Source organism: Sphaerodactylus townsendi, linkage group LG02 (genome assembly GCF_021028975.2).
Source record: "Sphaerodactylus townsendi isolate TG3544 linkage group LG02, MPM_Stown_v2.3, whole genome shotgun sequence".
Classification (NCBI taxonomy): domain Eukaryota; kingdom Metazoa; phylum Chordata; class Lepidosauria; order Squamata; family Sphaerodactylidae; genus Sphaerodactylus; species Sphaerodactylus townsendi.
In genome coordinates this window covers 152,905,458-152,919,651 of record NC_059426.1, presented here as the reverse complement: position 1 = coordinate 152,919,651, position 14,194 = coordinate 152,905,458, and the positions used below count along the sequence as shown (strand labels likewise).

The 14,194-nt window shown below is 43.2% G+C and overlaps 1 protein-coding gene across 2 annotated transcripts in view; it reads left to right on the top strand.

Moving 5' to 3' along the window:
• Positions 1-8,322: 8,322 nt before the first annotated feature.
• CCDC88C (coiled-coil domain containing 88C) overlaps positions 8,323-14,194 on the top strand; it is a 153,825-nt gene continuing 147,953 nt past the window's right edge. Inside the window, exons 1-2 of one of the 2 annotated variants that reach the window (XM_048485200.1) lie at positions 8,323-8,723; positions 11,421-11,521. In XM_048485200.1, coding sequence (XP_048341157.1) covers positions 8,664-8,723; positions 11,421-11,521 — 161 coding nt within the window. In that variant the 5' untranslated portion in view covers positions 8,323-8,663. The remainder of the gene's footprint in view (positions 8,724-11,420; positions 11,522-14,194) is intronic. The other variant, XM_048485201.1, reaches the window with a different exon arrangement.

Here is a 14,194-nt window from a genome sequence, read left to right as displayed (position 1 = left end):
TCTCATTGTTGTGCTGGTACCTGTTTCACCTGTGAAATTCTGTTCTACATCACGGTTCTAAATATGTTTAGGATTTTATGGCAGATGGTATAGTTTTTATTGAAAAAGAGCCAATTAATCTTGCCACAATGTGCATAAAAAGCAATACTATTTTGTGACTAAATATTTTATATTAAACTTTCCACCATCAACTGTCTTGAAGCAATTCAGGGAAATAGGTTGCATTTTTTTAAAAAAATGAAGAAATCTATAAATACAAAATTAGTATTCCAAAGAGATTTTTGAAATTTCTTAACTGGAAACCACACTGGTACATTTAAATCAAATTTAAGATGATTTATTTAAGCGTATAACTTATACTGACGCATTTGAGTTCTGAAAATAAAAAAGAATAATTCTAAGTGAAAGAACTACTGCATTAGTGGTATTTTTTTAAGGAAAAAAATCTGACTCCCTTTGGAATACCAGTTCTTTTGTCACAGTTTATTCTGGGATTATGAAATATTTATCCAATTTATTAATCTGCTGTGGTTCTGAGTGGGGGAACAAATCAGTAGTACAGTAGTTATCCCCTTGTTGCAATCTTGTTGCAGTCTTGACTAAACAGCATATCTGTATGCATCTATTTGCAGCAGTAGTTATTAGTAGAAGTTTGTTGGGAAGTGTAAAGACTGGTAATGACATGATACCCCTTCTAAGCTTTCTGTCCAGAAATCAACCTGGTACAAATCCTGAATGTATGTTTGTCAATGCCATATCAAAACACACAATTTCTTTCCAGAGAAAGTTCAGGTGGGTCTGACATCTTGCCAGAATACAGCCAATTCACTTATTGCTTCCTCTACTCAGTGAGAAAGTGGAATGTTCTTACCCAACACAACATGTTAGGATATCACTTGGAAAGTAACAAATGTAGAGTTTATTTATACATCCATCTTCCATCAACTAAATATCTAAGCTACTGCATGGAACAGGGTTGTTTGCATCCAGTGGTGGGATTCAAATAATTTAACAACTGGTCGTTTACAAGCACCATTTTAACAACTGGTTCTGCCAAAGTGGTGTGAACCTGCTGAATCCCACCACTGGTTGCATCTCTTGTTAAACAGCCATCGATTACTTCAGTTTCACCTGTTTATGTAGCAGATAATTCCTTTCTGTGTTCTAAAGGGCAGCTTTCATTGTGTAAAACTGTATCATAGTGCATGATTGTGTCATTTTAAAATTAATTATTCCAACCATATTCTACTTAAGCGAGTTATATATGAGAATAATTAATAGCAGATGGGAAAATAGTATTTCTTGATATGAACATTTAGATATAGTGCTGTATAACCTCAACCTGTTCAGAGCATTCTTCAAACAAGCAACACTTCATAAAAGTATGTTTTTTCATTCAAAGTAGGCCAATGCCATATAGTGAATTGAAGTTAGCATTTATTTTCTAACCTTGCTTTTTCAAGTTTCAGGTCTGGTGGTCTGTCTGGATTGCATTTGGTTTTCAGCAGAGCATGCTTCTACAGTACCTTCCTCCAATGAGAACTAATGGAAGTTTCAATACCACATGATTGGGTGATAGCTCAGCTAAGATGAGAGTTGAAGGAAGGGTTAGGCTTCTGTTTCTAGGAGAGGGGGATTGCAGGGGTAGAGTGGCCTGCCTTTAAATAGAAAATTGAAATAAATTATTTAACTAGTTTCCTAGTTGGAATATCCAACTTCACATGAGATGCACTGTCAGCAATTTGTCTGTTGAGGAGGACTTAGGTTTTTCAGCTGTTTCTGTGGTGCATGATACGTTTTTGTGAATGGACTCTTATCATATTTAAACAATTGGCTATCAGCATTTGGATGTGGATGCATACTCGTCAGTAGAAACTGATAGACTGGGGAAATTCTAGCTGCAACTTACCTTGAATAGCATGGTTACTGTCCATAAGGGGAATGAGAATCCACTCCCCAGTTTTCAGTCTACGCACCAAGAGAAAAGATAGAAAGTTCGGAGCGGTGTCTACATTATATTTGTCCTTTTTCATATCCTAAAAGATGAAGAATTAAAAACTTCCACTGAGTGTATTCCATTTTGTTACTTCCTGAAGACTATTCAGGGAACATCTCTTCAGATATGGCTCGAATCCCAGAATAAAATGTTACACAAAAGGTAATAGTCTGAAATATATAACTGGTGTCTACGATATAGATTTGATTACATTTTGTTTAGTAAGAATTGTGAATAAATAGCTGCTCCTGGCATCTAAACAGCTAAGCAACAAAGCTAAAAGTTTTCTAGTGATGTTTTGTGAATGCTGAGAAATGGAGGGGTGGGTTGAATTTGGTCTACTACTTTCTGTTGTATCATATAACCTTGTAAGGTTTATTCTCCAGGAGCTGAGATTTTTAGACAACTCATGAATGAGAGCGCTTTGTTGTTGCTTGGGGCTGTTGCTAGGAGACAGCTGGAGACAGGCGAAGCATGTGGATTACAGCTGGTGTATATTTGAAACTGCCCTCACTTAGGAAATCCCAGCTACCACTTACATTTAGATGCAAGGTGGGGGAAGAGATGCCTGAGACATTGCAATATCCGTGCTTTATATCTATCATCTTTCCAAGTAGTCTGGAACTGAAACAGCTATGCTGAATCTTAAAGAGAGGTCCTTTTACTTATTATGTTTTTAAACAAAGTGAATTCATTAGGTTGATTTCAGCTCCGAAAATGCACGGGAGGTGGCTGCAATATTTATTCAATGGTTTTGCCAAAAAAAGAAACATGTATTCAACTAGGGGCTGCAATCTGCCACCCTTGGTATGCTTAGTAATTATAGTAGAGCTTGCTTTTCAGTAAATATACTAGGACTGGGCTTTGCACACACCAAAAATAGATATAATTAATCATATTACAAGGTTATTCAAAGGGAAGAACCAGTTTATAGCCCAGTGGATTACAGCTGGTGTATATTTGTTCAGTGTCAAATGATACACAGCATTCAAATTCTGTGACTTGAGCTATAGACACAGAATTTGGTTTCAAAAAAGCCATGGCACAGTGCAATGCATATGGGAGCTCTGATGCCAAGAAGGGAAAGGCCTATGTCCTTTTCCCCATTGAATGTACTGCCCCCTCTTTTGCTGCTTTTAAAACTCTGGTAGGGAAGAAAGATGAGTAGCCATATCCATATCATGACTGTGTCCCCCCCCCCCCCACACACACACACATCCCGAACACAAGTTAAAGCAGCTAGGAAAAAGGATTTTCGATTGGGTGCAGTCCTGATTCCCCTCCTCCCAATTTTTTTGTAGCTATATTGAAGATCTAATCACAGCCCTTCCCCAATCGTGCATTGCTTAGCCCAGAAAGTGGGGAGGGGGGACAAACATCTCACTAGTCATGTGTTAGAGTTCTGCACTTTGTCTCCCATCCAAGTACCAACCGGGGCTGACCCTGTTTAAGCTTCTGGTATCTGACAAAATTGGGCTAGCCTGGGCCATCTGGGTCCAGTTTAAATTAACATTATGTGGCTTATCTTCCTCAAACATTTTCTCCCACCCCGAAACCTAAAATTCTACGCATGTTGGATTCAAAGGGTCATTGTTCAGTTGCTGACACCTCCAGTTCAAGGGCTTTGAGAAACAGAAATTGGAAGGCCTCAGAAAACCACTGTCAGTGTCTCAGCACAAGGCTGACTCAGTCAATGTGTCTAGAGAGCAGCAGTAGCATAGTGGTTAAGACCAGATGCACTGTAATCTGGAGAACCGGGTTCTGACACTTGAACTGTGGAGGCTGATCTGGGAAACTAGATTAGCCTGTGCATTCCAACACATGCCAGCTGGGTGACCTTGGGCGAGTCACAGTTCTTCAGAACCCTCTCAGCCTCACCCACCTCATAGGATGTTTATTATGAGGGGGAAGGGAAAGGAGATTGTCAGCCCCTCTGAGAATCCTTACAGGAGAGAAAGGGAGGGGGATATAAATCCAAACTCTCTTCTGCTCCTGCTGCTTCTGCTGCTGCTGCTCCTGCTGCTGCTGCTTTGGAGCTTCATAAGTTTGTGACAGATGCTTAGAACAAGTCCCTAACCAAAACCCATCTAAATCCTGCAGTTCCTTAAATACTTTGAATGCTACAATTCTGGGCACATCAATTTAAAAGGCTAATTTAACAAAGTAGGACTTTCCTGCAAATGAACCAGCATAGCACAGACTAGGCAAGTGTGAATTATCTAGTTAGCACAGGCAAATGCTAGAGAAGCAGCAAAATGTTTGGTACTGTTTTCTAAAAATGATGCTGATCATGTTGTCCAAAGTCAGTTTCTCACAAGATCTTCCTTGCATTCCAGGCATTTCTCATTACTGTTTTTTTATAGATGTTGTGTGAATATGTTCAAGGACCTTTCTCCTTCCTCCTTTAGCATTTCTATACTTCCAAGTGTGGTAGGGCATGGCAAATTTTGATCACTCTGGGATCCCACATCTTAGATTCCTAGCCAATTAATGGAGAGAGTGTTTTGGCTCTGTTGGGCTGCAGTGCCATGGTTTATTCCCTGTAGGAGCATTTTCTTGTGCTAGTATAACTTGGTGATTGTCTCTGTATTGTCTTTGGCCATAGCAGGAGGACAACGTTCAGATGTCTTCACACAAACAGCAGGTCTTTATGATCATCAGAGAGAGAAGCCTGGACACACAGAAGTCCACCAACATGGAGAAAAACAAAAGGAGAGCAGAAACAGACTCATAGTAAAACAGCAAGCTATATAAATAAATTTTGGGTGTGATGGAAGAATAATCTTATTTAAAGGAACATACACCACAGTCTCAGCCTATATTGGGTAAAGGAAGTTTGTATGATTCTGTTCTCATAAGGACCGACCAGATAATCTAATCACATTATCAATGTAAGCCCAAACCTTTTAATCCCCCACTTCCTTACTGAAACTAAACCTAAACAGGAGTTGTGGGAACAAACTCATGTTCTTCCACTTCTTTCTTCTCCCCTTTGTCATCTGTCTGGTCGCAGGTTTTTTCTCCTTGTAGAACCCAGTCCTGCTATATTCAGCAAAGCACTGTGCACATCCATGGCGGTATATTATAATCATTAAGGCTGCAAACACTTGAGTGGTTCTAAATATAAGATAGGGAAGCTTAAGAAAGCAGTATGCAATCTTGTTCTGGTACAAATGTTGGTATGAACAGACTTAAGCTATGTGGTGTTTCAAGAGAACCTGTCCCATAAGCAGACTTGTTTATCTAGCAATGAATCAAGACTATTTTCTACCTGTAATGTGTGAGAAGTTGCACCCCCAAAATGCACATGTCCACTGTAGCAGAAGGTGGATGGCAAAAACTAGCAAAATTTGGTCACAATATGACTCTGTCCTAGACTTTTTGTAATAGTTGCATGTCTCCCTAAACCCACAATTAACATTTCTGTGGAGGCAGGAAAGGAAGCATTACTTGCTAATGCTTCAAATGTTCTAAAGAATAAAAGTGTTCCTTGTGTATGGGCTGCTGTTTCAAAGAGAGGTTGGTTTTCCAGTGCTCCCGCTGCAGGGATTTCTATGTTGCCTGTGAGATCTGCCCAGTCGTTTGTTTTGTTTTAGAGCTCCAATTTGCCATGGTCACCAGTGTGTTTCATACAAAATTTTGAATTGTCTTTGTCAAGCCACTAGATGGCGGATGTATTCTTGAACAGCAATGTCACTGCGACTTTTCTTCAGACTTTCACCTGACTTGAGGCAGGAATAATTGTATTCAGAGCTCAGCAGGTCTGTTTGAGCTCCATACATTGATCAGTACTTACAATAATGCTCTCTGACAGTTTCTCGTAACTATCCAAATCCTTCCAATTACAATGAGAATCTGTGCTCTTTTAATGAACATAAATCTATGTTTCTGTCTTGATTCAGAAGAATTTTCAGTTGAAGACTTTACTGCTGCTTCAAGGACACTGAAACTTTGAGGCATGTTCCTAATCAAGGTGGAAAATAAAGCTGTTGCAGACGTCTGCAGTACTTAAACGGGGCTGTACTCATCTGAAGTTTATGTGCTTCTAATCACTCACAAATATCAACCTTTCTCAACTCACACACAAGTACAGGCCCAAATGTCATGTGACAGTTTCAACTGTGATGTTTAACCAGAGGCGTAGCAAGGGGAGAAAGCGCCCAGTGCACTGGTGCGTCCTCTGCCCAAGAGCGCCTAACCCCCTCCACAGGGTGTGTCGCCCGGTGCATCACGCACACCCCCTCCCCTTGGAGCTGTGTTTAACCCTGAAAGGGGAGGGAGAGAGGATGACTAGGACTGTGATTGTCATGCAGGAAAAAAAGAGGAGGGGTTAATCTTCCCCAGTTGAAAATATAGTTGATAGGGATTTTATGGTGGTTGTTTTTTCCCTCTAGTAAAGTTGAACTTTACTAAATAGGGGGAGGGTGATTGTTGATTGGGGGAAATACAGGTAAAAAAGATCTTCTCCACAGCCCTATTTCAAATGTCTTTTCCTCTTTCCCCTCACACTGCTTTTTAGAGCCAAAATACATATTTGAAGGAGAGTTTGGATTTATACCCCACTTTTCTCTCCTGTAAGGAGACTCAAGGTGGCTTACAAACTCCTTTCCCTAACTCTCCCCATAGCAGACACCTTGTGAGGTAGGTGGGGCTGAGAGTTCTGAAGAACTGTGACTAGCCCAAGGTCATCCAGCAGGAATGTAGGAGAGCGGAAACACATCTGGCTCCCCAGATAAGCCTCTGCCACTCAGGTGGAGGAGTGGGGAATCAAACCGGGTTCTCTAGATTAGAATCCACCTGCTCTTTATCACTGGGATTATATTAGCTATACAGTTGTCTCTCCAAGTGTTTTCCCCACCCCTACCTCTTTCTCACCATGCTTCAGTAGAGCCCTGTTCACAAGTTATAGTGAATGCATGTTACAGTGAATGATCCATGTACAGGGTACACTCGTGTGTCCTTTATACATAAGAGTAATTCTCAGGTTATGTTCAATGCAAGTACAGCCAAATGTGAGATGAAACCCGACATTTATCTAGATAATAATTCCAATTTTTACTTGTAAAGTGAACCCTTGTTGGCTCTTTTTTAGAAACAGGTGTAAGTATCTACATGCAGCTTGTATGAGAATTGCAATCACTGTAACATTTGAAAAAGGGTCACATCAATTAATGATTTGAGGTTGCGTCTACTGTCTTTTCAGGAACAAGGTTGGGATGTGGATCTTGATAGCCTGCTGTGTGGAGAATTCAGTCCTGGAGTTTGCATCCCTTGCTCTAAAGCATAACAAGAGATATCTCTGTGTTGCTTTTTAGTATTTACAAGGTGTAAATTTGCTCCCATTTGTTTTCTGTCTGGAGAAAACGAAGGTCCTTGATTGTGGTAGAGTGCATCCTTTAGGAGGCCTTGAAAAGCTGACAAAAACACAAGAGCTGCAAACAGGAATCGCTGCGTCGTTTGTTGGTCTTCATCCTCAGCCCTTCTTGCTGAATTACGCCCAGGCCTCGAGTTAAATCCTGTTTATATCTAAAGGGTCGCTTGCCCAGTCCTCTTTGTGCTTTGGAAGTTTTTTTGGCATGAGTTCATGTCGAAACACAATGGAGAGCCTAACGCTCGAGTCATGTTAGCAAAGGCTATTAGCACAGAAGAAAAACATCCTGTGGCTCAAAAGGGGGGGGGGATCCAGCGCCCTCCCCCCTTCAGGGGGGCTCTTCATTGGACACCATTGTTTTGCGCTGAAGGTTGGAGTCCGCAGTTTCCCACCGAGCGGCAAAATTAAGCACCCGGCCAGCCCGAGGGAGGGAGTGAACCTCCTCCTCCTCCCGCCTCGTACTTTCTGCTGGGCCAACTGCAAATAGGGTGAGGCAGGGATAGTGGTTAGAGCACCTAGCAGGCCACACAGCAGACACGCTCAGAGACCCTTTGCGACCGCTCTCTACCGGGCAATACGGCCGGGGGATTTCATAGCACCGCTCGGGGGTCTTCGGGAGCGCGGGCAAGAGCGCCCAATCGTTAACACCTTCCCAGCCAAGCTGAGCCTCGGAGGTCGCCTCTATCGCTCAGCTTCGATCCTTCCCCCCCCCCCCACCCCGGTTTTGAGTTGCTATCGTCAATTATTCGACTTTTTTAAACTCTCCCCGCTGCCCGGGATTCTTCTTGCGCCTCGCGCGTAAAACCAGGGCGCGTTTTTCGCCACAGGTAGTGATTAACGTGGCCGGCGACGGTGCGGCCTCGTGGGCTCGGCCGGCTCTTCTCCAGGGCCAGGAGCGCCCCCAGCGGCGGCGGCGGCGACGCTCCCTTTGGGCTTTCCCTTTCCCAGCGACAGAAAACTTTTCCTCACGTCCGACCGCGGCGGCGGCGGCGGCAGCAGCGCTGGCTGCCCGCGGGGAGGTGGTGGCTGCACCCGCGCCCTGCTTCGCCCAGCAGCAGGTTGCACGGCCAGGAGGGGCCCGCCCGCGCCGCCTTTGCCAGAGAAGGGCGAGACGGAGGGAGGCGAGCGCGCCCCGTGTCCCTTCCCCGCCCGGCCGAGGGGGAGGCGACGAGCCTCGCATTGTTCCCGTCCTCGGCGACTCCTCCCGGGCCGGGGGCTCCGCGCCTTTGTTCCCCGCCTGAGCCGGCCAGCCCCTTTTGTGATCCAACACAGACACGGGTCCTCCTCGGGGAAGCCATGGATGTGACCGTTTCCGAGCTCCTGGAGCTCTTTCTGCAGAGCCCTTTGGTGACCTGGGTGAGTTAGCAACGCGGCCGCGCGGGTTGCACCCGCTTTGCGGAGGGGCTGCGCGGGAGGGCGGGGGTCACTGTCGCCTTCCCCCTCTCCCTCGTGGGGGGCACCTAGGTGGCTACCCCTCCTGGAAAGTACGGGTGGATGGGAGAAAGAGGAAGAGAGGGGGTGGGTAGCAAATCCTGGGGCTCGAGTCATCGAAAGTGGCTTGTGCACCTGGCTGGCGCTGGCTTCCGAGGGGGATTTCGTTAATGGGGTTTAATTGTGTGTTTGGTGTGCAGAGAGGGGCTGTTTTCAGAGGAAGGGCTTTTTAAGAGTCGCTTTCTCCACGTTCTCTTGTGCCAACTTGCTAGATCCAAATGGAGAAAGAGCACGGCAGAGAGACCGTGTGGTGCTGCAAACGGCGCTTCGGTTGTGCTTTGTGGGGGCGTCCATGACTACCAGGCTCATCTGCCTGCTGCTGCAACAAGGACCGCCTCAGCGTTTTAAGGGATGGTGCCCCGCGCATCGGTTGGCTGTTACGCCTTAAAAATACACACAGGAAACGTGTTCTTAAAAAAACCCAAAAACAAGCGAGCGAGCAGTTGAACTTCGTTGGGGTGTTTCAGTTGTGGCAAGTGAACCAGACGTAACTCTTTGTAAGAAAAAGCGTGCCGTCCTGTATACATTTGGAAGTTGGGCTCAAGCTTTGCGACTCTTATATGTAGTATATGTGCACGTGGTGATGTAAATGCAGTTGCTGCACGTGTGCAGTCGTCCTGCGGCATGCTAGTTTTTACAGTACACTGTGCTGGTTGGGTAGGAAATTCATTACATTATCTTGCTCTTCGGGCATATAATTTGGCATAGGAACTTCTTAACCAAAGGCCAAGTCTGGTATAGTGGGGAAAAATGCACTTTTAGTTGCCTGACGGGCAAATAGACCTATTTATATCCAGAAGAGTGGGATTTGATGCTTATAATTTAAGTGGAAAGAGCAAGTTTATTCTTCTGCTCATTGAAACTGACCATGTTCTGCAGTTTAAAAAAAACCACTTTGTTTTTGATACAATGGGTGATTGCAGGACAAAGGGGGAAAAATCACTGTACAGTGTTGTGCAGCATGTGCTCTTGCTCCCTTGAAGCCTGGCAATGTCATGTATTGAAATCAGTAAGCCTGAAAAAGGTTCAGTGTGGCTTTGGTAGTCCAACTTTCTCTACTGAAGTGTTTTTTTGCTACACTGAACACTCTGTGCAGAGTAATGTGTAGCCTCATGGAAAGCAATACAAGTAAACAAACTGGCTCACCTTACACAGGTACATAAGCCTAGGTATAACTAGAGGCATTTTTAGCAGAGGAAGAGGTGGGAAAGATTTTGCTAGCAGTAGCTGAATACCATCTGAGCTGAGGTTTTTTCTCCTCTGGACAAATCGACACGTCTTCTGCTGTATCATACTGTTGGTCCATTACTGTCAGTATTGCCCATTCAAAGGCTGTCTCAGGCAGAATCTTTCACGTCCCCTGTTGCCTGCTCCTTTTATCTGGAGATGCCGGAGATTGAGAGCCAGCGTGGTGTAGTGGTTATAAGCAGGTGGATTCTAATCTGGAGAACTAGGTTTGATTCCCTACTCCACCTTAGTCACAGAGGCTTATCTGGTGAACCAGATGTGTTTCCGCACTCCTACGTTCCTGCTGGGTGACCTTGGGCTAGTCACAGTTCTTTGGAACTCTCTCAGCCCCACCTACCTCACAAGGTGTCTGTTGTGGGGAGAGGAAGGGAAAGGCCACCTTGAATCTCCTTACAGGAGAGAAAGGTGGGGTATAAATCCAAACTCTTCTTCTGCATGCCAAGCAGATGTTCTGTCACTGAACCATGGCCTCTCCCTTCTGCTTCGCAGGTATTTGAGCTAATGGGCTCTTGTTTCTCAGCCTGCTGAATTAATAATGTCTGCCCACAATGCCTTTGCTTTGTTTGTTGAAACAGCAATTTTTTATACTTACTGGCTTGAATTGTGGGAATTTCTTCAAGCCACTTCAGGTCTCTTTGGAAAGGAAAATAGCATCACAGGGCTCCAGTATTTGAATTAATGAATGGTGTGGTAAGCAGCAGGGACAGGACCTTTTCTGTTGTGGCACCGAAATTCAGAAATTCCCTCCCTTCAGAGTTTCTGCGGTTCTGCTTTTCAGGTGTCAAGCAAGGATAAATTGTCCCTCGTGCCTTGAAATATTATGTGAGGTTTTATATTTTTATCTGCTTCTCAGTTCCATCTAAGTATTTTGATTGTTGGTCCATTATGCTACTTGGGTTTTTTTGTTTGCTGTTATTGTTGTTACGTGTGTATTCTCTATTTGACAAATTTAACAGTTTTGAAAATATTTTATTGGAGTTTAACTGTATACTTTTTACATAAATTGAGGTGGTGGGTTTTTTTCAGAGAAAGAAAACCTGGCCGTTTTGTAGTATTGGCTACTATATAGCCCCGTAAGGCTTTTTCAGACAATGTGTTTTGGCAATCCTGCCAGGAGAAATTGGGCAGTTGCGGCTTGGCCAGTTTCTATGATGTTGGAAATGGTGGAAATTCCTCCTGTAAAATCCAGTGGCCACCTTCCAGCATTTCGTCTAGTTCAGGGGTCGCAGGTTCCCTACCCCTGGTCTAGTTTTATTCTTGAGGGCATTTTTGATGAGCATGTTCTTTGTCTAAAATAAATGTTCTTTCCAACAGGTGAAGACATTTGGACCATTAGGAAATGAAAATGGAGAGAAGCTCACAATGTACATGGATCTAGTAGATGGAGTCTTCTTGAACAAAATAATGTTGCAAGTGTGAGTTACAATGAAGAGGGCGGGGGGGGGAGACATAGTTCACTTTATTTGTTTATTTCATTTATAACCCATTTTTCTTGTAGAGGCTCAAGGCGGATTACAAAATATAAAAAATCAATTCAAATAAATAGCCAAGACCTCCAGTAAGCCGTGCATAGGACTGGGATCACAAAACAGGGAAGCAGTGCAGATAAAAAAGACTTGAAGGCATAATACAGAAAGTAGGTTACAAAGGTAGAAGACAACATTGTAAAACAGGGTAATATATACAGTCAGCATTGCCAGTGGACTTCGTTATATTCTGTTATAACATCATTCCCCTGAGCTGGTTCATTAGTCAATGAGTTATGTTCTCCTTTTGGATCAGATACAGTGTAAGCATTTCTATTGGAAAGCAATGTGATTGACCAGATTTCAATTTTTAAAATCTGTTTTATTAACAAAGGTGTTCTTGGCATATATTAAATATATGTTTGGAAAAAGTAAATACAACATTGACCTGTTAAGATGCTGCCATTTTAAGGGCCTTAGAGGCAGCACCTTTAAAAAAGTGTGGAGGACGGGGGTGAGATCCCTTTTTGGCTAAGATCCCATGTTCAAATCCTGATTTCTCTGGTTATAGGATCTTGAGGATTTGGACAGCTGTTGCAGTCAGCCTGCTAAGTACTAGGCTAGATGGACCAGTGTAAGGCAACACCAAATACCAAAGAGATTCTTAGGCTCTGCAGTGTGTATGTTAGTGGTGTAGGATTTATCTCAACAGTTCGCTTTTTAAAAAGAAACAGCTTTTGGGGTGGAATGATTCTGCATAGGCCAACTTTAAAAAATCATGTGCTGTGTTGGCCTATTCGAAAAAAAGCAAATGGTGCATCCAAGTGCAACTTAATAGTGGTGAATAGTCTTGTATAGGTTACAGTGTTATTATCCATTACAGGCACAGATCCCCCTAGAACTTAACCTGAGAGGGTCACATAGAAAGGGAGGGAGGAGAGATAAAGTCTGGCAAAATGTTATCTTATGTGTGAGCTACCTCGTTTTTCTGAGCTCAGTTAAACCTAACCTGACCACATCCCTTCCTGTTGCTAAGAGTTTGATATGACGAAACAACCTATTTCGTGAGATTGGTTGAAATGAAGATGCCTTTTGAAGAGGCTACTGAAGTGAAATATGTCCTTGCTGTCTAAATTTTAAAGCTTTTTTGGTTCGTTTTTTGAAAGGCTAAGTGTTGTCTTACATTGGATGTATATTTCCACAGCTCTCTGGAAGTGGAGTTATCCAAATGTGGCGCTTGTTTCAGGCGGCTGAGGCACCTTGGCAGAGCTGGTTTTCTTTTTCCTTTTAGGGACTTTCTTCTTCCTTTATAGACAGTGTTGGCAGCGTGCCTAGCTGTGCCTCCAGATCAATGAAATTAAAGCCGTTTCTCCAGAAGGGCTGAGTCTGTTTAGCAAAGAACCTGAATTGTGGCATTTGTGTCCGTTGAGCCTAGTCTTGCTGCAAACGAGGCCTGTGACCTTCCCTCTTTTCTGACTGATTTTTTTGGGCAGTTAGTGCTTTGCCTGTAAATCAGAGAAGGATTACTCTTTTCTCTCCCCCCCTCCCCAGTTGTTTTTTTTCCCCAGTCTTGTGAAGCTTTCAAAAGACAAGATTAAAATGCAGCCCTTTTGGCTTTCAGGCCTGGTGAAGAACTGCCCATTTAAAATATTTGGTTCATTGACTTCTTGTGCTTAATTGTTGCCAGATTTGATAGTTTATTTTGTGGCTTGTTGAGGTTCAGTTGGCATATGACCGCACCTTTCTCTTTATCATTTATTTATTTAGTTACTATTTATTTAGATTCTATTGTTGTTTGTTTAAATTCTCTGCATAGTGTCTCTTTAAAACCTGTACCTGAGACGATTCACAGATAATCTTTTTTAATAATCAAAATTTTAAAAGTTGTGTCAGAATCAGTTAAGTAACAAGGAAACGTAAAACTGCGTAAAAACTGCATGTATTAGCCGGGGTGACTAAAAACAACAGCAGGCTCTTAGAATGATTAACAGTCAAAAATTACAGGAAAGACCACAGATCAGGAGAACCAGAAGAACCCCAGTCAATTATTTTTTTTTAAAAAAACTATTGGCTCTTTTTAGTTCCTGTGAAATCTGAGATTCAGTTGAAGATCCTCCCCTGAACTTGTTTCTTCAGGGGGGAGTTCAACCCCATCCTGAGTAGCCAGCTCCTTCACCAAGCCAGCAGTACTTCAGGCTTACCTGGACCAAACTTTCCTTCAGTGGCCCTCATCCAGTCCTGTTTATGTCTTATTACTGGTTGAGTTTATCCATCACCTCCCATTTTGGGGATGAAATGGAGAGAGGCAGTTAAAGGCCATCTGCATATTTATCACCTCCAACTCTGGCTGTCTAGTCAGAAATGGTTTCTTGTAGATGCTAAACAGAATGAGGGGGAGGGGATAATTAAGCTCCTCATTTATTACAGGTGTAAACTACCTTAGCGGAACTAGGAGATTGCTCATTTCAACTATTGTATCTGTACTTTCTTGCATATTCTATCATCTCATTTCATCCTGCCATTTCCCCCCTTTCTAACCCCCTATGTCCACCTGATGACTACACACATCTTATGAAGTTGGCTCTGATCCTTGAAAGCTCATGGTGGAATAAAATCTTGTTA